Source organism: Rattus rattus, chromosome 4 (genome assembly GCF_011064425.1).
Source record: "Rattus rattus isolate New Zealand chromosome 4, Rrattus_CSIRO_v1, whole genome shotgun sequence".
Taxonomy (NCBI): Eukaryota; Metazoa; Chordata; class Mammalia; order Rodentia; family Muridae; genus Rattus; species Rattus rattus.
The window spans coordinates 78,537,990-78,564,465 of record NC_046157.1 but is presented as its reverse complement, the minus strand read 5'-3'; the positions used below and the strand labels follow the sequence as shown (position 1 = coordinate 78,564,465).

At 36.0% G+C, this 26,476-nt stretch overlaps 1 protein-coding gene across 2 annotated transcripts in view; it reads right to left on the bottom strand.

Annotated features, from left to right (window-relative positions):
• Positions 1-23,193, bottom strand: part of Epha3 (EPH receptor A3) — a 325,888-nt gene extending 302,695 nt beyond the window's left edge. The window contains exons 1-2 of one of the 2 annotated variants that reach the window (XM_032900528.1): positions 22,945-23,193; positions 4,544-4,608 (exon numbers count right to left, since the gene is read on the bottom strand). In XM_032900528.1, the coding sequence (XP_032756419.1) occupies positions 4,544-4,608; positions 22,945-23,032 (153 nt within the window). In that variant the 5' untranslated portion in view covers positions 23,033-23,193. The remainder of the gene's footprint in view (positions 1-4,543; positions 4,609-22,944) is intronic. The other variant, XM_032900527.1, reaches the window with a different exon arrangement.
• Between the last annotated feature and the right edge of the window lie 3,283 nt (positions 23,194-26,476).

Genomic DNA, 26,476 nt, shown 5'->3' with positions numbered 1-26,476 from the left:
CCCTGGATCATCTCTTGAACAGTGATTCACACAGGCAACTTCCAGTGGTTGCTACTGACAGTCTGTTGTCAAAATATTTTTTCTCTGTATTTCAAACCTCATACACAAGGTCAAAGTAAGAAATCCAGGCAACTTTTAGTTACTCTGAATTCACAAATTCTCAGATTCCATAATTTTGTTAAGCAAACCTAATACCGCTGTCCTGGGAAGCAGGAGAACAATTGTCTGTCTTACATACTTGTTTTTTTATTCTTTACAGTATCTCTCTCTTTTTTTTAAATTTTAAACATGTCCATTTCTTTTGACAAAGGGAATTTACTTGCAGCATTCTGATTTTTTTTTATCACTAGAGAGTAACCATTATATACTGCATTATAAGGCTAACTTTAGTTTTGTTTCCAATTGTCTTGCAATATGTAGGCTTAAACTGTTTAATTGAATATATCTTCCAGTAAAGAACTCATTATAACTCAGGAAGATACAATGAACTGAGATGATACAAAGGTTATGGAGAGAGATCAGAATATTTGATGAAAGATAAAGTATTTCTGCTGTTAGAATGAATGCCTTTCATTTGAAAGTAGGAGAAATACTAAGAAAACAGCTTACATGAAGATATCTCCTTGAAATTGAGTGGGTCAAGAACAGTGGCTTCCAAGCTACTTCTGTGAATCTCTTTTGACTCTGAAACTGTCCTCTGGTCTTCGGGTTTTACATGGAGCCTAAACAGAGTTGCTCCAGTGCTGTTGGCCCTAGTTCTTCCTTGTCAAATCAGCCTCTATCAAGATAATTCTAATTTTCACGAATAGCTCTCAGGTTATCAAGAACCTATGGAGTAGCCAGTTTCTAGTAGCCCGTAGAGTGTGAAACCTCTAAGACAGCTATGCTCTACGGGGCCGGAGAAATAGGTATCAGGTGGTCAACAGGTAGATCTGTTGGCCCAAAATTCATTTATTTAAGTACATTGACATTATCTCTAAGTCACTGATAAAAATCTAAGAAAATCTAATAATATAGATAACATTTCTTTTTTTGTGTTTTTAAAGATTTATTTTTGTTTTTAATGTTCTGTGTGTGTGTGTGTGTGAGAGAGAGAGAGAGTGAGTGTGTGTGTGTGTGTGTGTGTGTGTGTGTGTGTGTGTGTGTGTGTGTGTGTGTGTCTGTGTCTATATGAATGTGTGCTGTATGTGTGGCCATAGGTAGAGGCAAGAGCCATTACACCCCCTAGAGCTGGAGTCAAAGGTGATTGTGTGCTCCTGTCTTAGGTACTGGGACTCTAATTTGGATCCACCAAGGGAATAATATGCCTTCCTAACCACGTGAGCTTTTTATCAAACCCCAATCTTCTCTGTTTTAAACAACATTTTTTTAATGATAGAGGTTAATGTTAAAATGTTAGCATGACTACATCTTCAGGACAATGAAAGGCAAGGAACAGAAATAAAATACTTAAGAGTAATGAACTGCATATGGATGTGCTCCCAGATTAAAGAAACGTTAGAGAGAGCTCTGGTGAAACACACATACCACACACAAAAAAAGTAATTTCAAGTTCAAAATGAGTTATTTGCTTTTTAAATGTTATACTTCAGAACATTCGGAGTTTGGGACTGTAGTGCGGCTGAATGTAGGGAACGGCGGGTATGCTCGTTCTCATCTCTTCAGTAACCACATAGAGCTCTGAAGGGAATGTCACTGCTAATCCCCTAAGCATGGACGTCCCAACTTTGTAGCTGTCATTCTTTGTTATGAGGGCTCCATGCTCATTGCAAGATGTACAACAGGACTCCTGGCTGCTTCCACATATGCCAGTGCTACTGCCCCAAAATCACAGCATCTGCAAATATTGTCAAATGATCCTATGAGTGAGATCCAAATTTCCCTCCCTTCTTCATCTCTTCATCCATTGCTTTAAATTAATAAATAATGATTTGCAATGATTCCTTATACAAGGCAGTTTAATCTTACTGTTTTCTCTGAAGGCTAAATTCATATTTTAGTTAATCTAAGCATTACAATGAAATTCATCCCTTTTTAGATGAGTTACTTAGTTAAAATCAGACATTTTGAGTTGTTTCAAGTTCAGTTATTAAATGCTGTATTTTATACAAAGGTTTTCAGTAATTTTTGACAGTTATTTTCTTCCTTAGCAAGTACAAACACAAAATGGTCCTATCTTTATTGTATTGAAGAAGTAGGGAAAAGATTAAGGAACACAAATAAATTGACCCAGGCATGGTGCCAAATACCAGTCATGTCTACTCTGGAAGATGAAGCAGGAAGATTGTAAGCTCAAGATCAAAGTGGGCTAGACTGAATTGCAGACGGATGCAAGATACATTATGAGACCTTCTCTCAAAACATAGTAGAACAGAAAATGCCTAAAACTGGGCTTCAGATTCAGCGAGAGCCCTGTCTCAGAAATAACATTGAGCAGATATGGTAAGACACTTGACATTTAACTCTGCCACACACACACACACACACACACACACACACACACACACACACACACACACACACTACGTAAAAATATGAACAGCAACAACATTTTTTTCTTTTTGCCTGAAAATTATGTGATAAACTTCAATTCTTTCACCTGCAGTGAAACATGTGAAAATGTGAAATCATGTCTATAAGATCAACAGAGGGAAGCAAAGGAAAGAAAGAAAATCAATGAGGGAAGCTGTCCTCTCCCACATGAAGAAAAAGACATAACTGAAAACTGTACACTGAGGAAAACAGGAAGACAGGTAAGCCAAACGGGAGCACAACTGGCACAGAGACTTCTGCCCATGTTTAGCTTAACAAGATGAGGAAAAAGCATGCTGAGACACAACTTCTGATTCAGGAAGTCTGAGGCAAAACTGACAGTTTCAATTTTCATTTATCCTTATTTGCTGTTGATTGACATATATACCACACTTTCTATTAGAAGATTTTATTCACTCTATCCTCAACACCCAAACTTTGTCTGCATATTGATTGACACACTTAACTTATTTTATCATAAAGTCATCAGGATTAACAATGGGAAATTCTTAAATTGTGCAAAGAATGAATAAAAACTATCCTAACTCTTAATGTGTACGACATTGTTTTCATTATGTCTTCATAAAAGGAAAACATATGGTAGAGTGCTATTTGGGTATACAAATTAATTTCCTATGATTAAAAAATAGCATATGTGCATATATGTGTCAGCAAATTGTTAGCATGGAATTCATATATCTCATATACTTAAATAGTAGGCTTCCATAATAAATTATCAGTAGAATCATGAAAAAGATATAAATGAAAAAATATAAAAAGATATAAAAGCTTAAAATATAAAACCAATCTAGGTCTATCATTTAGCTAATTAGTACTGTATGAGTTTTCAGTCAATCCTGAGTTTAGATATATTTTTCTGACAATTCGACTGTGTTTTATCCCAATAATTTAATTCTTTTACACCTATGGAGAAGCCAAATCCTGGCTTATTTCATTCTCTCTCTTCCAAAGCAACATGGAAGCCCTGGTGATGGGTTTTGGCATTCTGTCAACATCAAGGTGGGGTGGAAAGCAAAGCAGAGACAAGGATGACAGATGGATGAAGCACCCTTGACAGAAAGCGTCCCTTTGCGAAGGAATGGTTGATGGTTCCGTGCGAGTAAGACAGTATGTTTAGGAATCCAAATCTAAAGATGGATACCAATGGAAAATTATACTAATTAAAATCACTTTGAAAAGAATACAACCACAGAAAGAGAAAGAGCACATAAAATTGTTCCTGTGAGAAATATTTCACACTTTGCATTTCATTCATGCTATACTCAAAATAAAGTATGTTTAAATTATTTTTACAGTTTTAAGACACATAAGAATTTTCTAAATGCATGGTCTTTTTTCAAATAAATACATTAATAAATAATAAATTTTTGTAAATAAAAGGCTCATTATAAATATGTGAGACACCAAAGTGCCATACAGTTTAGTAGACTGTGCCTGAACAGGTAAAGTCTAAAATTTATATAAAAAGTTCAAAAGTTAAGGCATTATTGATTTTAGCATCTAAATAATATCCTGTTTTAAAATAATCTGGGTAAGTGAAAGACGTTCAAAATAAATAAAGGGAACACATGCTTCCATAGTTGAATAAGGAATTCTGTTATACGTGAGCTTATCATCATGGTTGATTTTAAGGGTAGAACTGGAAAAAACTTTACCAAAGATATACTTTGAATATAATGTGACATTTTGAAGTTGTGTCAGATATTTATCTTGTTTCTATCAAATTTAGATTACCTATAAAATTTCAATTACAACTAAAATATTTAAGCACGCCGGTGCAGCAACTCAAGTTTCAGGAGTAAAGAACTTTGAAATTTTCAGAGGTTGCAAAGGACCTCAACATTAAATTGTACTTGTACATGAACCAATACAGCTGTCGAAATAGCCTTTCATCATAATTACTGAGCTTTCCTCAGAAAGGACATTGACCATTCCTTACTATCTCTGAAAGAGGCAAAAGACATTCATTTCAGGGGTCTACTGAACTCACCCCGTGGGATGGGTAGGAGATCCAGCCCAGCTCTCCTTGAATCGTTTTTGAATCTAGTAGATTAACTGCAAGAAAACAAAAGTACACCAAGAATGTAAGTACAATGAGTTTTTTTATTTGCTTCTTTTAACAACGCCTGCTTTACATAGTGCTGTCTAATAAACAGTGCTGCTCTTTGTCACTATAAATACATGATAAATACAAGAAAGCCACGAGGAGCTGGAGAGAAAGTTAATGGATCACAAGCTGTTATGGTCTTTTAAATTTGTTCATGTAGGACACATAAACTATCACATAGTTATACACTCTTACAAGGGAAATAATAAAAATGCAAAATTGGTAAGACATTAATTCTAACATAAAATGACTATAAAGACAACTAAATTGAATTACCATATGGTCCCCCCGGAATTGTCTCAAATATGTATTATATAATTAATATCCCTTGTTCTACATCTCATCTTCTTACTGGCACATGAGACTATTTATACTCATAACATTTAAATTATTAGCACATAAAATAAACAAAGCAGTTAGGTGTACATCTGAGGAGAAACCAAAGCAAAAGAAGATAGTGTTCTAGACCACCACATGTAAAATCTTGATTATTTATAAAGCACAGTGATTTTTCTCACATTTGTTATGCACTACTCTGACTTCTAAACTATACTAATAGTGTAAAAGGTAGTATGCATGTAGTTGCATTAAATATAAATGATAATAATTTTGTCAACACCTTTTTTATTTTGTTATATGTTAAAAATTAGTTTTGAAGACTATTTTCAATATACTACCAAGAAGAGCTCACTGTGTTTACATGATGTATACTGTTGTCAGTCTGACCTGTTAAATAATGGAGCGTACGGTTTTACCTCATTCTTCTACATTAGAAAACAACCTTATGGCTGACTAATGGAAGGTTATTATTAATGTGAACTAGAGTAAGCAATCAATAAAATGAGAATTTCATTTTAAAAATCAAAAATATTCCCATGTCAAAGAGAATGATGATAATACCCAGATTGTACACCACATATACATGTTGTTGCAGATCTGAGAAAATTAGTCAACTCTTATAAAAATCCTAATTAACGTTTTACAAGGAAACTAAAACAGTATAATATGATAAGAAATAAAACATATGGTAGAATTTTAAATATCAAAAATTACTTAAAATTTCCTGCATGGCTTGCTAGACAATAAATAGATTAAATAGCTCTAAAAAACTTGAAACTAAAGTTATAAATCTTGAAATTGAATTATCTCCTTTTCTTTGAGGAAAAAGTATAAATTCAATCTATTTGTTTTGAAAATTGTAATAGTTAATAATAATAAACATAAGGGTGTCTGAAAAAGTCACAATTTACTGCTATCTACCTAAAAATGTCTTCAGTATTACCTGTGGTGTGTAAATGTGTAAATAAAGATTAAATGGAATTTCCCCCCTCTGAGATGTCAATGTACTCCCCTCCCCCAGGAAATATAGACCTCCAATAACAGGCCTAAGAAACCCTTTGTAGAACTGGTGGCTTCTCTAACACCATGTCTGTCTGTACTGCCATGCTTCCCACCCTTATGATAATGGACTGAGCCTCTGAAACTGTAAGCCAGTCCCAAATTAAATATTTCTCATTATAAGAGTTGCCTTGGTCATGGTATCTTCACAGAAATGAAACTCTAAAATACCATACTTAAGAAACCGGGTCCAGATGACCCTGAGTTAGACCTGAAGTGAAAGTCTCCTCTTGAGGACTGTCTTTTATGGTACAAATGGAGACATGCACGACTCTAAAGGAGTGAAACAACCAATAACCCTACCCAGCTGTGATCCTATGACAAACAGTGATGAGGCATGACACAGTAACCCTAAGGGTGTGGTAGTGGCATGCATACCTTGGTGGTAACCAACAGCTCTACAGTTGACTTTCACTCAACAAAAGAAAAAAACTGTTTCTGGTACAGGAAACAGCCAGCTCTCCAGGGCTAGTGAACTCCTGGATTTGGGAGAAGGATCTACTACCGTTTATTAAACCAGCACCATTTATAACACCATGGTACATATCTGTCCTCATACCCACAGGTAAGTGCAGTCTTTATTCCTCATCAAAGAAACAACTGTGCAAAACATGGATACTGTTACAAAATCCATAGCCATTCAAAATACAGTCATGAAGTCCAATCCAAGCTTATACACTTACAACATAACTTGTGCACGTATGGCTCAAGGACACTTGCTGGTGTTAATGAGGAGGGAAAAATATCAGACTAATCACATTTGAATTTGGATTCTCCTCAATGAAGAAATAATCCAAAATACATAATAATACCACATAAGTCAAATTTTTAGTGTGCATAATTTATGATCAGAAATAACACCATTCCCCACAATTTTGACGCTGTTATCTATCAGACTTTTAATTTTCCAAGCATGATTATCTTACAATATCATTGCACTAATCCTATCATATACTTGAACCACCATGAGTTTATAACAAGCAATGCAGCCAGTGTTTTTGTAAAATTACTACATGGAACAACAGTTCCACTTTGCCCTCTGAAATGTGTTTGTAATCAACTGTCAACACATGATCTAATGGCGGAGACTAATGACATCCAAAATCTTTTTAAAGTTCTTAATTTAGGTTTATGAGGTACTCTTTGTTTGTATCCAAATGAGAACAACACAGTCTAAGAATCATAAACGCTTTAAAGTTAGCTGGAGTTGGTAATTCCATAACGAATCTCTAGTTACATACTCGTGATCCTTTCATAGTGATTACTCTCTGTGTGCAGAACACAGTCTGCCTGAGATAAGTAAATAACGGTGGGTAGATTTGAGAGTAAACCTGAGTGTGAGTTTTCTGACACATCTTGACTAAATCGTAGATAAAGCACATTGTTTTAATCTCATAATGCTTTAGATTGGGTATTGATGCTTTCTCCTCTAAAATATACAAAGATCCTATAATTTCCTTTCCAGTGTTAGCACTGTTCAAATGCCAGTGGAAAGAGTTACCTCTCTAAATTGTTTAAATATCTAAATATTATAGTCTGAGCTTTAAACCCAAATTGTTAATAGGAAGAGGTTGTTTTCATTTCTAGAAAAGTTAAAATTCCAATTTGAATATTAACAAAAAGTTAGGGAATTGTTCCTGAAATTTAGATTCCTGTGAATTGCTTAATCATAATGTCTGCCTCATACCAGTTATTTACAAGAAATGTAAGTTACTCTTTAGCATATTTCAAATTCTTTTTTTTTTGGAGAAAAATGTCAGATTTATTTTATTTAAGCTTGAAATGCATGAATGTGTGGCAATTTCTAACTTTCATTTAGATATTTTCCTTTTCTTTTTTTCAAATTCTAATGAACTTATTTCTAAATATTATTGGTGTGTAGTAAAGAGACACATTATTTAAATAACATTAGAATATTTTCTACTCAAAAACTTATATGGCCCATATTAACATTTTAAGCTAAGTTATTTTTAAGTTGGAAACATTTCTTAATATTAATATTCTATCTTTGTAGGGTTTGGCAATAAAGTTTTATTTGGAAATCACTCCTTTAAGTCTTCCAGTACATGGTTTTATATCTTAATATAGTTGTTGTCTATAGTTTCACCACTTTTCAGTACAGGTGCATGGCTAGGCAAGGGGTTACATTCCTAAGATGGGGAGGCCATCTTCTCTTGGACATGACTGTTTGGCATTAATTGAGACCAGGTAGATCCACGAAAGTGTGATATTTAATGGAAAGTCCCATGTTAGAATTAGTAAGAAATTAGTCCAGAGTAAATGAACTCAAGTTGGTTATAAGAAAATCTAGAAAGGGGAGAACCCACCTGTTACCCCTGCCTCTAATTTGACCGTCACACTTCCACTGCACTGAACAGTTGACTTGGGACTCCTTGTGGCCACCATTCTTTTCCTTCTTCTACCCTCTGTCCCAAAGGAGATATTCAATCGAAATTTTCTTCCAGGCCAGAGAGATATCTCCATGGTGGCTCCATGAGGCCCAGGATTTGATCCTCAACATCATAAATGAGTTCATTTATGACATCACAAAGAATTGGCCCTATCTTCTCTTATTAATAGAAATGCATCAAATTTTCTATCAAAAGACCTCCTTGTATCCACTCATTTTTTGTTTTACAGACTTTAGATTTCAAGGTCTCACACAAGCTAAGGAAGTATTGTATCACTGAGTTACATTTCCAGGCTCAAAAATGCAGGTATTAGAATCAAATGTTAAAATAGATAATGTCAGAAATGTGGATGATTAAAATCGAGTGACGTAAGTCTCTGGAGATTCCACTCTTTAAAACCCATGAATACATGAACTTTTTTTTTTCAAGGACAATTTAATTTCTGATCTAGAATGACTTCTTGCTCATTTACAAAGGTTGGCAGTTAACCTAATATTAACAACTGGACACATTAAGTGCTATGTACAAACTGTTAAAACTGTAAAAATTCAATGACACACTCTCTTCCAGAGGCAGATCTTTACAATTGTCTAGTAGTGCATCAATACACTTTGTGGTGACATAAGGTTTTCATTGCATGGAAATATTGAGTTATTTATAATTATCAAATAATCATTTCAAAGTGGAAAAGCAGCTTATAATAGCTAAAGCGTTTCAGATTCCTATAATAATAGACATTTTCTTGTAAAGCCTTCACTTATAAGCGGCCTTTATAGCCAATACAAATGCCTATGAAATCACGACAACTGAAGAGAAGACCATCTTTTCATTCCCTCTTGCTTTGACTAAAGAATAATGACTTTCACTCTGTTCACATCAACACCTCAGTTACACAAGCCACATTTCTTGTCCACTTATCTTTATCGTTTTCATCACTTTCTTTTATGATAAAGAGCACACGCTTGGTTTAGGTTACAGAGACCAGAAGAACCCTATAATCTGCTTCTAAATGATAGTTAAGCAGCCCAGACAGAAGAAAAAGACATGGAAGAGGACACATTTTATTCTTGCTCTTGTAAATCTCTGTGTAGCTCTCTTTCATAAATAATATGGAATTAAAAATTCACAATTTATATTTTGAGCAAAAGCTAACAATAGTTCAGCTTTTCCCCCCTAGTTTGTTTGTGCGATAGTCCATTGAAAAGAAATTTAGAAGAGTCTACTTTGATATACCTCAAGTTGAACTTATCTATTATTTTTACATCTTAATTTAAATGCTTCTTTGGGGTACTTGATAGTAATTTTGTATCTTTCTAAACATAACAATTTTGATAGATGCTGTGCTTCAACTAACAACTGCTAAAATGTTGTGATACTATAAACTATTTTGATTATTATATAGCAAATCTTTTGCATGTAAACTTCTCAGAAACTAATGTTAAACTTAATGTATGTGTTGTCATATAAATATTTAGTTAAGACTAATTCTCAGATTTCTAGATAAAATGTTTATTTAAAAAATCAACAATTCTTAACATTTCTTGTTTTTCTTTTTCTTTTTTTTCCTTAAGTTACCTTTCATTATATGTTAGCTCTGTGGATTTTCTGGACAAGGCAGTATACTAGAAATTTACTGTTCTTAGGGGATTTTCCTCTTAAGAAAAATTCTGGATTTGCCTCTATACAGAGCATAATTGTTAAAAGAACTGCAATTATGTGCCTCATCTAAACCTTTACAAGTAACAGGCAGGATTCCTCTAAATGAAAACACACACATTCTTACCACAAGGCTTCCTGTTTGCCTGGTTACATAGTTCCAGGAGATAACATCCCAAACTGCACTGGCAACACACACTTGCACAGGTGTAAACTATACTATTTTTAAGCATAGAGGATTTCCCCCTGTTTTCCTCTTCTAATAAAAAAGGTTCCAAAGGATATACACTGGAAATGCTAATGTACTTGACAAAGCTATCAAAAACTCGGTCAGGGCAATCTGTTCTAGCAAATAATCTTTTCACATAAACTATTGGAATCTTTTGTCAGTGACGTTGCAGTAAATGAACAACAACCTCAATAAATATTAAAACTGTCATAAAATATTAGCTTTCTCTTTCTGGACACTGGCAACTTGTTTGTAAGTATGAGTATCGATTCTCTGCCTTTTGGCTAAGATCAAGTGTAAGTATGAGTAATTTAGATACATTTTCCAGTTTAGACCTATTTTCTAAAATATGACTAACAATCCAATTCAAATCCTTGAGTATAAGTGGCATATTTTCAATGCACACTTCCTTTTGAAATGTTCTAAAAACAAAACAACTTATTTACTTTTAACTCAGAAAAATATTTTAAAAGATTAGAATGTAAAAAATAGAAATATTATTCAATCATGTTATTAAAAACAATAATTAACACAAATATCATTTTTAAATACCTAAATGAATATATTGTCTTTACCTTATAAAGTCAGGCTACCTTGGTATATTTTAATCAAAATATCAAAATCTTGATTATCAACCTTCAGATGTGAAATTGAAGTTCTGTTGAGTCCAAGTCTTACAGATTACTGTGAGGTTAAGATAAAACCACTTCTAAAGTAACACATTTTAGAAATAATAAAAAATTCATGGAAGTTCCTTGGACTAGCAACAGAAATAAAACTGCAGTGAAGAAATTACATTTTAATTTAGTAATAACCTTTGAAAATTGTAATATTTCCATATACATTTTTTGCAAAGGAAGTTAAGTTCATAATAAATAAAGTATTTTAAATATCTGGAAATACTGGAAGCAAGTAGAGCTTTGACTTCTTAATGTTCGGCAAAATATTTAAAAGTCATGTGTTATGGATTTCGCTAAAAATGATACGAATTTGAGTGACAGCTGCAGACACACACACATAAACAGGTTTTTTTATGGAATACATTTGGATATTTATAAGAGTCTACAGAAGACCCTTCTATTTCAAAATTCCAGCCATTTTCTTCAAATTTGGGGATTATGGTGGCAATGGAATATATCAAACTGACTGCTGGGGATAGTCAAAAAACATTTAATTTACTGATGAAAGAGAAGGTAGAGTTCAAACGGATTTGAGTGTGGTTTTTCTTGGTAGTGTAATTACATTGTGAAGAGGGCCTGCAGAAGCTTCTAGTTTGGGATGGTCCTTTTGTATTGTTTCCATGTGTTTCCAATATTCTCACATGAACACATGTATGCATGCATATCCAACACAGAACGTACGTGCATCTTACATCTGGGCTTGCTGGGAAGTGTTCTCAATGCTCAATTTTTTCATGGTCTTCTCTAAATTAGGAATTTGTTTAAATTATGAAAGTCTAGAAACGTGCAATTGAATCTAAAATGTTTAGTTTCACTCGTCTCTGTCAAATGGCATGCAGCAAATAATTTATCTTTTCTGGATGCTGAATTTGCGACAGTAACACATCTTCAGAGGATTTGCATCATGATTTTCACTGTTTCATATTATATATGTCATTGCATAATTTTTAATCTAAGAAAATCTTTCTGGGCTCATCTTTCCTACTAGAACTAATATTTGCACAGACATAAGGCATGTTAAGGCTTATAATATTTGCAAAATCTAGTCTGAAACCAACCATTATCTTCGTACTCTCGGTAAACTCTCAAGGCTTTGTAACTATGAAAAGATGAGTTCGTGTATAACAAGACATTCAGTGTATCTCACTTTTCTTCACTCCTGTTAACAGCTTCCAAAACTGCAAGTTTGAAATTGAGTTTATGACTCAAGACTTTTATTATTAACCTATTTATTTCGTTTATGTGTTTGTGTGTCTGTGTGATCATGTGTGCCCCGCATGTGTGCAGGAGCTGGAGCATTCTAGAAGAGAAAAGCAGATGCTCTGGAACTAGAGTTATATACCATGGGACTGGAGGCCACCCCGAGCGTGCTGAGAACAGAACTTTGGTCCTCTGCAAGAAAGTTGAGCATGCTCAACCACTGAGGTATCTCTCCAGTCCTAAGACTCTGCGCTTTTCATTATTAACATTAAGTATAATAAATCTACAATATATACTACAAGCCTGGTCTTAAAATATTTATAACTTCCAAAGGTGATCTTTTGACTAGAAAAAAATTAAATAATAGAAATTTTATACCATTTTGCTTTTTTTCTGAGTTATAAAAGTCCTATAACACTTAAAATGATTTTAAAAATCACTTTCAAGGGTGAGAAAATGCTGTATTTTACAATTTACAAATGTTTAAGGAGGGCAATTGTACCTCAGAATATAGGGAAACTATTATTATCATTATAGATTAAATTAACCAGCTCAGTCACCTGAAATATATATAATTACCCATGGAAGAATTTGTTTCTCATAAAACGAGGGTATTAAATGGTAGTCTAGGCCAGAAATGTAGATAACACACAGGAAAAGTGTGAGTTTTTCCTTTGAGTTACCAAATGTAAATGAGTCTTATCTACGGTAACACAGACAGAGAAAGTAAACCAAGAGAAAAATACTAGGCTTAAAAAAAGTATTTCTAGTATTTCAGGGTAGTTAAGTTTAATAGAATTTTCATATTTAATAAAGGGGCAGAACTTTAATTTGTTGTTATACTTTGGGTAATAATTTTAGTTCTTTTCAGTCCTGAAAAGCAAAACCTACCTTAAGTTGCTTTGGTATATTTGTGGGAATATTATCATTATTACAGACAGTAAAGGGGAAAAACCAAGATTAGACCATGACAAACGACTCTTTTAATATTTAATCTCACTGGCAATTTGTTTTCCAGAACAACATTTACAGCATCTTCTGTACATAATGAAAATACTCATCTATACCATTTTAGTCACAGTGAGGGAACAGCTCAGTTTGGTAAAAGAACCCTATGATTAGCCAAACAACAGACACACACACACAGACACACACACACACACACACACACACACACACACACACACACACAGAGAGAGAGAGAGAGAGAGAGAGAGAGAGAGAGAGAGAGAGAGAGAGAGAGAGCTTGTGCTGCAAACAGACTTTTCCTCAGACCTAAGGATCAGTAAAATGAACCGCATGGAAGCTATTGCAAATTAATTTCCCAGCCTGACTTCTCAGTGTGAAGATGGTCTGCCGTCTTTTGCATTGGGATCTATCTTTAAAAACGTCATAACTTTACTACTCAAAAGATATCTGGAAAAATAGCATTCGGTTTGGTTCCTAAAAGGTACATTTGGTAACATAAGAATTAATTCATGTGGAAATTATGAAGAGGTTAATTTAACTTTTCTCCAATAATAATTAAGAATGGTAGTTGAAAAAGCCCTATAGGTCCTAGTTACCTTAAGGTTCAGCTACATAATTTGTCAAGATTGTTGTTTTGAGAGCAAATAAAATGATAAAACTCAGTTTGGGAATTTTTATGTATGTATTTAATTCATTTTGTTTAATAATTTATTTTTACATTTTAGACCTACAAAAGGACATACTTTTGAGTGGTATTATAAAGTCTCAAGTATTGATTTCACATGATATTAAATACGTAATAACAGAACGCAAGGGCTTTATAAATTCAAATTAAGGACTGTGCTTTTCAGTCCAGTTTACATTCCCTTTGATTTGGAAGTGTTATTCAAATCCATACATGAATTTTAAAAAATCACATTTGAGAAAAGAAATTGCTGAGTTGTTTTCCAGATGCTAGGGTGGAAAAAAGAGCTATCTGCTAGGGCTTTCTTATTCGCCAGTGACAGTGGCTGCACCCTCTTCAAGAGCACAGTGTATAACAGACAATACATTAGAAATTTTAACTTAAAGCCAGAGGTAGTGACCCACTTCTACAAGTCTAGCACGTGTAAAAACAGGTGAAGAGTGCAAAACCAGCCTGGGATACATGAGACCATGTTTCAAAACAAATCAATAACTAGCATTTTTAAAAGTTAGACATTGACATTACAGCAACAGGAGAAAGATCGGCAAAGGCAGCTCGCTTTCTTACTTAGAAGCCTGATGTCATCCATAAGCTGCTTTTGCTCTTTGGCAGGTAAAGGGAATTTATTGCATCAATTAATGCTAAACGTGTGTTGAAATTTCCCAGGAAAAGCAAAAGTGCTCCATACTTAATTTGCTACTTTACAGAGTACTCTTTCAGCTACCATTTTAACTCTCTTAAACAAGCTACAAGTATTTTGTAATGTAAACAAAAAGAAATCACTTAAGTATTATTTAAAAAAAAAATCACTCAAATCAGAGGGTTTTCCACTGGGAGCAGCACCTACATTTCGGAGCATGCTCTAATGCTCTATTTTCCCTCTTCCTGATTTTCTGTGGCAGTTCCCAGAGTTGAGTTACACTCCATTCTTATGACAAAAGCAACCCCCCTATGCCCCCCCCATAACCATTCCCTGGTTATGGTGACAATTTTCTCACATATTTCCTTTCTTTTTTGTTTTGTTTTTGTCTGTGGAATCTGGGGAAATCTTTATTTGGGGGTGAGGCCTGTGATATTTGAATGTTAAGAAAGCAGAGGCCAAGATAAGTGAAGAAAAGGCCCCACAGGCCTTACGGACTACTGTCTGCAGCTTCCCTAACTTACAGACAGTCATGAGAATGACTAACTTACAGACGCACATGATCTACGTGTGTCTCCGCTTCGGAAGTTCAAAAGTCCTCCTACTGATTTAACTTAATTTCTCCTGCCAAAAATCTCTCAGCGTTTTGAAGTTAATTTTGCAAAGTCACAAAAACAAATTAGTTCAAGCCACAGAAAGCAAGGCTGACAACACTATGGTTCTGGAACGAAAGATACATTGGATTTGAGAAATTAGTCAATGTGAAGACACAGAGACAAGGTGGATCCGGGGGAATCCAGTGGTATGTTGCTAGGATGTTTCTTCAGTTGTACCTAAGGAAGGCCCTAATACGTATGTTAGGTATGGTTGACGTAAGGGATGAATGAAATAGAAAAACACCAGTGAGGTTGTAACCCGAGTGGAGGAGAAGGCTTTTAAAACACACTTAGCTACTCGATCCCACCATTTTTTAAGAGAATCATTGAGGCACATAGTCACAAAAATATATGTAGCAGTAAACCGTGCATCAACTTTGAAGAAACCCTCTATGGCCCATCTCAAGTTTATTTTCAAACTCCGAAGTGGGGGAAATGGTACAAATCTGAGAGAGGGATGGTTTGGGGGATGGGACACAGGACACTCTGTGAATGATCAAGAATATTCCTTTAGCGATGAGGATGGGATTAACAGGTGGATGTCACCTGCAGGTAACTTTAAAGAACACTGAAATAGAAAAGGAAAGAAAACAAAAATTACTTTATTTAGAAACAGGAGGAGGAGAGCACACTGGAGAGAACAAGAAATAGCAAGGAGGGTCAGACAGCAGCCAACAGGACAGCCGGGTAATGAGAGGTCTCTGTTTTCAGTAGCTAAATGAGAAAATGCTTTTCCAACATTGCAGGAAACTCAGCTGGAGCCTTACCCTCCACCTCCCCTCTCCCTAGGTCACCCGGTGAGTAGAGAAAGGTAGTTGGAAAAGACACTACCGCGCCACCTCCAGACACCAGATTGAAAAGTCTGGTTTGACAGCCACGGAGGAAGCGGCAGGGAAATCTGAGACCTGTGGTCTCCTGCCTAGATCAGAACTTGCTTGGGTACAGGGGTTGGGGAGTGGGGGTCGCGTTCTCTCTGTGCCTATCGGGTGCAGGTGGCGGCCAGGTGGGGTGGAGCAGCGCGGCAGCGACAGCCGGGAGGCTGCAGGCAGAGGGCGCGCGTTCGTTGCGAGATGCTTGCTAGCTTCCTAGGGAAACAGGAGTTCTGAGTCCAGAAGCTCTTCAGCTGCTGTGGGAGCAGTTGTACAGAGGAGCCCGCAACGCGCACGCCACAAGATGCTAGGTGCCCAGAACAGTCAGCATCCCTCCATCCTTCCACAGTCATCAGGGTTCCGCGTCGTGCTCCAGGCACTGACTTTGGTACACGATTGAGGGAAACTCCCTGGCCCTGGAAGGTTTACAGCTGGCCGCTTAACTTACTGGTTGGGTTTTAATGAGAAAACAGTGAGTGAATAGGGCTGGGGAGCGAAGCGCCATGCTTCCTAGGCTCTACTAGTGTCTCTTCTAGTAGATAGGGGTTATGACACTCTGGCGTGAGTGTGATGGCAGTGAGGGTGCCTGATTCCTTTGTGACCACCTTACAGTTACTCCCTGTAAAGAGCCATAGTGCTAGCATTTTACTAGGGCAACAGTTTTACAACTCAATCGACAGTGTCTTATCAAATGTGGGCAGTAGGACGCGAAGAGGCGCGTTCACCTTCTCCTTGGCCACCCCTGTCACGCAGGAAGACTGTTCACAGCAGTCTGTTTGTACAGTGCTGCGATTTGTTTCCCCGACTCCTTCCTCACCTATTATTCTCACTTCGCCATGTTGGTTTGGATTATGTGGATTTTCACCCTTTGCTTTGACTAGAACAGCAGGACGTGGTTTAGAAAATGAAGGGGGAGGGGGCGCTGTGCGCATTCAGGGCTTCCAGTTTAATAACGTCACTTCAAGTTTGAAGCTTTATTTGCTGAACCGGTTTTCATTCCATCCACCCTCCACGTGCGTGAGCCCAGGCTTTCAAAGGGGAAGTAAGTTTTGGCTCACACTCTTAAAACTTTCTTGGGCAAGGTTTTCCTTCTAGACAAAAAAAAAAAAAAAAGTCTATAAACTTACCATTTTTTAACTATAGGTTTTAAGGATGTAATAAAAATTTACCCAGGCGATTTAATGATTTAAGTGATAAATATATTTTATGTTATTATTGTATTGTTGGTTTTAGAATCTGAGTTTCTCTCTATTTTTTGTAATCAGCTTATTTTTTTTGCTTGCATGAGAATTATTTATAGTGAACTACCTTTTAAAATGCATTCCAAAGAAAACTCGTAGGAGATAGAATAAAACTTCCTGATGTTCATATTTTTCGGGGGGGGGGTGTTATCAAACAATTACCTGATACTAGACGGCTGCGAAAAGACCTGCAGAGTTTGAAATCAAGAGCACACAACTACCCAGTCCTTTGAAGACAGGAGCAATGGCTTTCAGGAGAGATGGATTAATGGTTTGGGAACTGTTGTGTTTTATTAATATCAGAACATCACAACTCTATTTTTATTTTGAAGTCATTTTGAAGCAGAAGTCTTTCCCTTTTTCTTTTTGAAGAGTAAATATTTAATCCCAGCTTTCTATATACCTAGAAGAATAATATAACAAACCTTTCACACCAATCAACCATTTATTTGAAAACTGTGTGAAAAACTACTTGCACACTTGGTAAAAAGCCCCTTACTGACCCTCAGTGGTGATAAAATCCAGATCTCCTAAAACAACCAAAGAGGCACCCAAATCTGCTCTCAATCTCTCTGAAGCAAGAACTAAAGGGCAAAGTTTATTAGTCTATTGAATATTTCACAGACAAAAGTGCATGTTAAAAAATAAAGTTGGAGGTCTTGACAAAAAAAAAACTCTTGAAAGTTAGCATTCTTCCAAGAAATACATATTTCTCTCTACATCCAGTATTTATGCCAAACAAAACCAGTGGAAAATGACTCAAATCAAAGGTAACCCACATCACAGAATTCTAAGTAAGTACTGTGTGTAAGAACTTATCGAGTTCTGATGATTTGTGGAAAGTTTTATTAATACTTTCTTGAAGATTTTATGACTTGGAAAATGTAACTTTCGAGAACATTTCTTGCTGCTTCCATTTCCATTGAAGTCACTAAATCAAATATATTGTAGAAATATGCTTTGCTTTAAAAATCCTTTGCATATGTAACTAATTATTTGATATTTAAACGTTGTATATATTTGAGTTCATGAAAAATATCCAAAAAATTCCCCTAAAAAGTTGAATGTTTAGGGATATTTTATAAGGAAGAAATATTTTGAAATAGTATTAAAAGTACTTTGACCATTAAAGAATATACAGGAATTTGAATGTTCAAATGGGATAATAAACAATCCAGATAAAGACTTTCATTGAATCATTACTTTAAATTTAAATAATTAAAGATCTTATATGAGCAAGAAACAAACCCTGGATAGATTCAAGTAACAGAAAACTTTATGTGAAACTTTCTCAAGTTAATAAACACTGGTAATACTTTTAAAATGATTATATAATATTTTGTTTTAAGAGTATATATTAGTTTTGATTTTTATGGAAACTTTCAGTTTCTTTTAATTCATGCAGATAAATTTCTCCAGTATAATGGGACTTAACATGTGGCAAGGGTGTTTTGTCTAGTTTTCATTTTATAAGAACAGTCACTTCTGACTTATATACATAACTTTTTACTTTAAGGGGAGAAGAAAAACTGTATCCATCACAGTATCAGTATAAAAAAGCATAAAGCTGAAAATGTTCATAGCTATGACAAGGCTGCCTTGTCTGTCTAAATTCACTGTACTTGCCAGAATACTTATATTTTAAAGGGATTACTAATTTTTCACTTCTGACAAGAACTGATGTCAAAAGTGAGGTGAGTTGGGTATTAAAGTGAATATTTCCTCACTTGAGTTCAATGGTATCAATATTATTCTTTAGGAAGATATTAATTCAAAATGAATTAATTTCATGATCAATTTTGAGAGGTTACAAGAAGTTTCTTTTTTGGCACAATCAAAATATTATCATAGCAATTCAGATTGTCAGTAAAAGCTTAAACAAATTTGCTGATAATCCTGTTAATGACCTAGGTCAAATGTTAACTGTTGTGGGTTATAAAGCAGTGAAATTAAGGTTTCTCCTACCTTCAGGCAAACGGCACAGTTATAACTGTTGGGGGTGGGTGGAGGGGCAAGCTATTAGGAGAACTATTAAATTACAGAAATGTATAATGCATTCAATTATTTAGTCTAGCATGAAGAAATGCTATTAAAAGCAAATGTAAGCTCTTTTTCAAAAAAGCCTATAAAAACGACATGATAGCTTAGCTCTCTGTTACTATTTCTATCACAGGGAGTTTTTATTTGAGAGTGAGAGTTTATATACATTGAAGGTAATATCAATACAGAACAGTTTTCAAAAGAGAAAATTTGTGATTTAAATATTTATTGTGTCAACATTCACCTACTGCTCCAAGAGAGGAAGTATATAGATGCATTTGCAAATTTTACTTTTAATCACCCAACAATCCCATACATAATATTTTTTGTACTTTTCAGAGATTTATGTTAAAGGGAGAATATATCAGAGACAGTTTCTCGGACACTGAAGAAAAGTGTATCTCAGTAAGAAGAATGTAGGTAGGTAGACTGAATTTTACTGAACTGTATTTTAAAACCTCTCATTATTGTAAAGAAAGCAAAGGGTAAATGTGAATCCAATTTGTGAAGATCATTGGATGGAATATATTGCATAGAACATTGAATAAGGAATCCACTTTGCTTCAGACAGCTACAAATATCTAGTTTGTATAAAGAGTACTTCATGTAGTTCTAAAATTGGCTGACCTAATGAAGGTTGAGCACTTCACTCTGTATCAGGCTTTAACCTCTTTCAAAACTTACTGTTTGCCATGATCTGAATCCCTGAAAGAAAGAAACAGAAGAAGCATAGGAACTATGCAGTACTAATTTTACTTTGAGAAGTAACTGATTTCCCCATGGAGTTTTCTTCTTGTGCCACATGAGTGGAAAGAACTGATCATTGTTAACAAAGTCTTTGCTACCTTCTGTGTGGGTCTTCAGGAAAGGTTTTAAGTGATCCACAGAATCTCCAGAAGACCATGGAGACAAAGAAGCAGTTGAAGTCACTTCATCAAAATCACATTAGAAAGTCACACAGTTAATTGATGGACTGGAAAATTCACATCAAACTCCTAAGTCATTTTTCCTTATTTTCAACTCATAGAATTTCAATAGTTTTATTTAGTCATCTCAATTTTTGTTAAAAAAACTCTCATGAAGACAAGTTTCTTAGCCATCAGCTCAATGGCCTGGTTTTGTTCTTCTAATTTTGTCATGTCTATCCCATGATAGATAGGAGAATGTACTCTAGTAAATACGTTGCTGCACTTATTCTGTTGTTTAAAAATGTGATAGGCATAATATTTTTAGTATAATTTATTTTCTTATATGGAGAGCTGCCTATGTAGCTTCCTCTTATATGCTTCAGTTTTCAAAATACTGATAAAAAGGAAAGCTGCATTAACTGCTTCACTTTACCTTAGCTCTATAGGAAAGCTGCATTAACTGGCTTGCTTTACCTTAGCTCTATCAGTGAGTCCGGCTTACTTATTTAGAGGAATTGCATGGAAATTGTGGCACAGAATTTTCACTTTCCATATGACTCAACTGTGTAGTGCCAAGATATTTGATAGATATTTAAAGTATCATTGAGGTATGATCTAACTTAAACTAATCATTTCAACTTTTGTTTTATCCTCATAAAGATAGTAAGGCAGTTAGCTATAGGATAGTGTCTGGAAAGACTAATCCTGTGAACAATAGAACATAAAACTTTCATCTAAGAAAATATTACATTAGTTTTATAAGTACTTTTGCTATTATAGCTCTATTGTGTTAATTTATACATGACTATTTATATACACAATTTAATAATACATGTACAAAGTGGTTTGATGGCAATTAAGATTTAATTATACTTATCACATTAAATTAATATACATTGTCTTTATATGAGTATGAATAAGATGAATGGTATTATTATTATTAGTAGTAGTAGTAGTAGTAGTAGGAGTAGTAGTATTTGCAATTTAAAGTGAGGTTAAGTTGACCACAAATGTAATTTCTTCTCTATCCTGCACATCACTAATTCAGTGAGATCATTGTCCCGCTAGACTATACATATTCTATTTGGAAAAAGACAACTCTGCAAAAAAAAAAAAAAATCGGACAGTTATATTCTTTTCTAGTTATTGTTAGTATTTTAATATATTGGGAAAATATTTTAAAACGACGTAGCATATTGTTGTGTTATTCATGCACAGATGAGCACTCAAGATGAACTTTCTTTCAAGAAGAATGGCTGATGATTATTTTTAAGTGAACATTTTAATTTGTATTACTAAATGAGTGATTTGTGGAAAAGATGAGTTTTCTCATCATCATGATGAAAAAAAAACTATTTCTTTACTGAAAAGCAAACAAAAATTAATAAAACCAGTCAAACTGATAAAGGCAGCCAAGGCACTAAGGAAAGAAAATTAAACTGTCCCATTAGCGTGAAAGTGGGTCACCAAACATGTGAAGCAGTCTTTGTACTAATGGGTCTACATACATTTTTTTCACATGGGCATAAGCATAATGTAGACAGCATGGGCGCTACAAAGTATTTTTCAGTGAGTGTGGTACAGCTACTCTGCTCCCTGCCCATCAACTGTTCTCTATTGTTAACTTACTCGATAAAATTCTAAATGTTTAAAATCATTAAGAGGAAATTAAAGTTGTAATTGTTGCTGCAAGGCAATCAATTATTTAGAGAAGTTGTTTTAAGAGTTTCTATTCACAAATCATTAGAACTAGATATTCAAAAGTCTGCAAAATATAAAAAAGGATATTGAGTCTGCTCAGTACACACGAAAACAAATATTTGCAGTCTTAGGCTTACACTTTGATCCATTGAGAATCCAGGGATGCCCGTTACACGGACAATAATTAATCCAGCATCAAGGAAATGCCGTTAGCTACCCCTGAGTGTTCTTTCTAATGTGCTATTCTGTTATTTACTGCATCTACCCAGGAGCTATTCATCAATCAATCATTAAATGCATTCTCCTGCTTGTAAGAAAGGCCTTTAAAAAAAAAAGAACCCAATTTAATCTCACTGTATATCCCTTCAAACAGCACTGGTGTTAATGTGGCATGCATATGCTGCCCATGAGAACCTGCATCGCTGAACACAGCATCGCCCGGCGGGATCCACAGCACGTCAATAAACCGGTTGTAACATAAACACACGCATACACACGCGCACTCAAAGACTTCGGTCCAACGAGCCGCTTTCCCTCTAATCCATTCATAAATGCCAAAGGATCTAAGCAGGAACAACCTGTCATTATCTTTAAAACACACCGCGGGATCTCGAGAGAGGCTAGCCTTTTCTTTGAAACTTCTCAAAGAACCACATGGTCATAATTAGAAAATAAAATACTGCCTTGGTTATTTGGCAATTAACAGACTGGGTTGTAAAAAAACAACAAAAAAAAAAAAAAACAAAAAAAAAAAAAAACCAGGGTTTTGGTTTTTCTGCTTCAAATTGGCAAATGTGGTAATCACTGGAATAGCTATCAGATTAAAAACAGATTGTTCTTGAAGGTTTCTACAATCCCAAATCATCTCCCAAAAGTGTTTTGGGATTGCTACTGGGCAAAGACAATCTTTTCGCTGCCACTCCTTTCTGGACATCTCAGGGAACAGCGCGGGTACAGGGGCTGCGGGGCTTCACTCCGGAGCGACGAGGTACCTGGCTTACCTTCGTTGGAAGACTGTGGACTCAGTTCCCCGGAGCAGCTGAGGGCGCAGCAGCCGAGCAGGATGAGGATGGAGAGGTGACAATCCATGTTGCTGGTGCACCGGGCAGTGAGAGGAGCATATCTCCACGAAGCATGCCACTGATGTGAGGGAGAGCGCTCTGATTGCTGGAGAAGTTACCATGCTCCGCTCGCAGTCTGATGTCAAGTTTGACACTGGAGATAAGGAGGAGTCTGGCTGCCTTTCTGCGAACCCCGCTCGGGGACTCCGCTGGGTCCTAGTGCCGTCGTTAGCGGGCGCTGAAGAATAGCAAGGCAGCCAACTCAGTTCCACGGAGCAGCGCGGAAGAACGCAGTGAGGTGGAGGTAGAGGGTGTCGTCTGAGGGGTAGGGAAGCCAGAAGTTGTGCTGGGACGGCGACAGAGAATCTAGGGAGCCATTCCGTTTTCACTGAAAGAAAGCTATTTGTTTGCTATACTAGTTCAGTTGTCTATTTCTGAAAGACTCTACTAGAGGTACTGTGAGTTGAAAAGAAACTGACGTTCAAAAAAAAGTATTGTTTTTAAAAGTGGAAGGCATTCGCTTAATTATTGCAGAATTACGAGGACCGTTACAATTATCCCTTTACTGTGTTCCCTGTGATCACAATTCTCCTAGTGATTCAGCAGGACAAAAGTAGACATCCTAGACCAGAAAGTCTGTTCAGTCCATCACATGGTATCGGGCTGTTAAAGGCATTTGATACAGGAATTTCAGTTCAAAAAGAGAGGGCACAGGCAGATAAATGTTGCCCTCCCAGGACTGTAGCAATCCTAGCCAAAGCAGTAGCTCCAGGCATTCGTTCTATCGTGTGCTGGATTTGTAATATAAATCAAACTTCGAATTCTGAACAATGAATGCTCCTGCCTACAACCAGCTAGCAACGGGATGTTCCTGTTTTGTGCGGCTCCGAGCATAAGTCTCAGCTCCCTGTTCAGCTTTGAGCTGCCACTAATCTGGGAATGTTTGAAGACTGCTCTTTTAATGTCGAAAATCCGGTAGCTGCTAGAGCATAATGTCCTCAGACTTTTCTAAATTACTCTGCAGTATGGTTATAAACGGTCCCATGCTGAACAACACAACTGCAAGCTACTTCAGCCATGTACTTTCTGATATTTATACTTGAAGATCTCTTTTGAATTATCTTTGAAATAGGTCCCAGAAAGTGATTCCTTACCAACCCTCTCACCACCCATCCACAAGATGATTTCCTCACATAACTTCAAAACCAAAAACTAGACTGACAACATTAACGCCAGTGCTCCAGCTCTGAGAAGGGAGACCGAGTCCATTTTAAAGGGTCCTGGTAATAAGGTATTTATTCCACAAGCACTATACTTTCAATGTCACTTGGATTTAGGCTAATGGCTTCTGATATTGTTTGTTAACTGCTTGGTGAAGAAGGGTTGGGTTGAAGAAGCCAGACGGAAGAGACTAATCCTGCTCCCTCTTCCATGAAAGACTTGTTTGTCTTCCTATCTCCTTCTCACATTAGGCCACCAAAGGCTGTAGAGTCCACCAGTGCTAAATCTGTCTCCATTGAAAATAAGGGTTGCTGACTAGAAAACAGGGATTCTGGGGATCTCCTCGCAATGTTTGCAGTCCCACCACAACAGTAACACTGCTTTTCAACTGGATCTAATTTTTTTCTCTGGGAGTTTGAAAGAAATGACAATTATTTCTTCTTGCAATTTAAAACCCTTTAAACTGAGTTTCTCCCATATTGCAGCTGTTGTCTCAGCTCTGAGATTAATTCCAGTCTTTATGAAGTTCTGCCAAAAGGACAAACATTTTACAAAGTGACTACAAAGTTTTTTTTCCTCTTTTTTCCAAATGGTTATCACTCACTCAGCCATATTAATTTTATGTACTCATTTGAAATTGCAATAAACATTTACAGTAATTGAGTCTGGGTGACAGGCTATACAGTATCATTTTTTTTTGTTGTTGTTTACTTATTCCAGACTAAATATATATTACTCTCCTTGTATTTAGTGTGACTTTTATTTCTTTTCTCTTATGTATTCTAAAATAATTCCATTTAAGACAAATTTCTCTTTTCCAGGGGTATAACAATCAAAACAGCTGCCCAGTAAAGGGGTAAAACTGAGTTAGAAGCAATGTCTTCCGCCAGGCACATATGTAACCTGGGATCTTAGGATTTCTCTTGGAGACTCCTTAATCCAAAAGACACCAGAAAAATTACTCTGCAGTAGAGGTCCTAGAGCTGAGAACGCAAGCACAGTTGGTAGACTTGCTTGCATGGGGACCTGGGTTCCATCCCCAGCATTACATAAGCAGGGTGTGGGACACAACACTTGGTGAAGAAGGGAAGGTTGAAGAAGCCAGACGGAAGAGATATCTTGCTCCTCCTCTTTGAAAGACTTGTTTGTCTTCCTATCTCCTCTTGGGAGATGGAGGAAGAAAAAACAAAGTCTTAACTTTTCTTTACACAATTAATTACATGATATCCTGGGCTACGTGAAAACCTGGCTGCTAAAACAAAAAGAAGGAATGAATAAATAAAAGGAATGAAAGGTGAAAGAAATGAAGGAATTTAAAACCCTTTAAAAAAAGGAGGAGGGAGGGAAAGGGAAAGGGGAGAGGAGAGAGAGAGAGAGAGAGAGAGAGAGAGAGAGAGAGAGAGAAAAGAAACAAAGAGGAAAGATCTATAATTTCAGGACTATTTTGAATAGATGTGAGAAAGAATTCAGGCCAACAGCAGGTAAGAGTGGAAGTTCAGATGTAATTGCAATGGATTCTTGTCCAAAAAGTGGTGTTGAAATGTAGGGAGAAGTAAAAGTTTAATAGTTAAAGGGTTCAGAAGACACTGTTAGTAGGCAGAAGGAACATAAACACAACCAGAATGATGTCCAGTTGAAGAGGAAATACTTTTAAAATCCCGATGTGCATGGAGCACAGCGTATCTTTGTCAGGAAGAGTGATAGCATCAGAGGACCCAAGTAAAGCTGGAGTGGATGGTACATGTTGGGGAAATAGTCTCCACAGGGCAGACTGAAAGCAGCACAGATGTTCCCATGCCACGAGTCAGCAAGCTTGCAACCTATTCTAGGCTAAAGAGAAAGAGCAAAACAAAAAACAGAGGACTAAACTGACCATGTCTGAGGTATAGAAAATTATTACAGTCCTAGAACCTACCAGGGCTGTGTCACGTGGTGTGGGAGGGCTGCGAGTCCTCATTGAAAGCCACCTCTCCTTTCTACCACAGATCGTGAATCTGAACCAGGGACATTGTAACCCAGAAATTTGCAACTGAACCCACTGCTGAGAGAAAGTCCAAGACAGGATACTGACATCAGAAGTCATACACAAAGTAAAGCCGAGGACCCGATGAAACTAGGATCTATCAGAAGGAATGAAGACCTACTAGAAGGGAAAGAAACTACATATTTTTATTAAAACAAAACAAAACAAAACACAGGGTTAGCATCTCAATTTAGTGGTTGAAGGAACATTCCTGAAAGAGATAGCAAT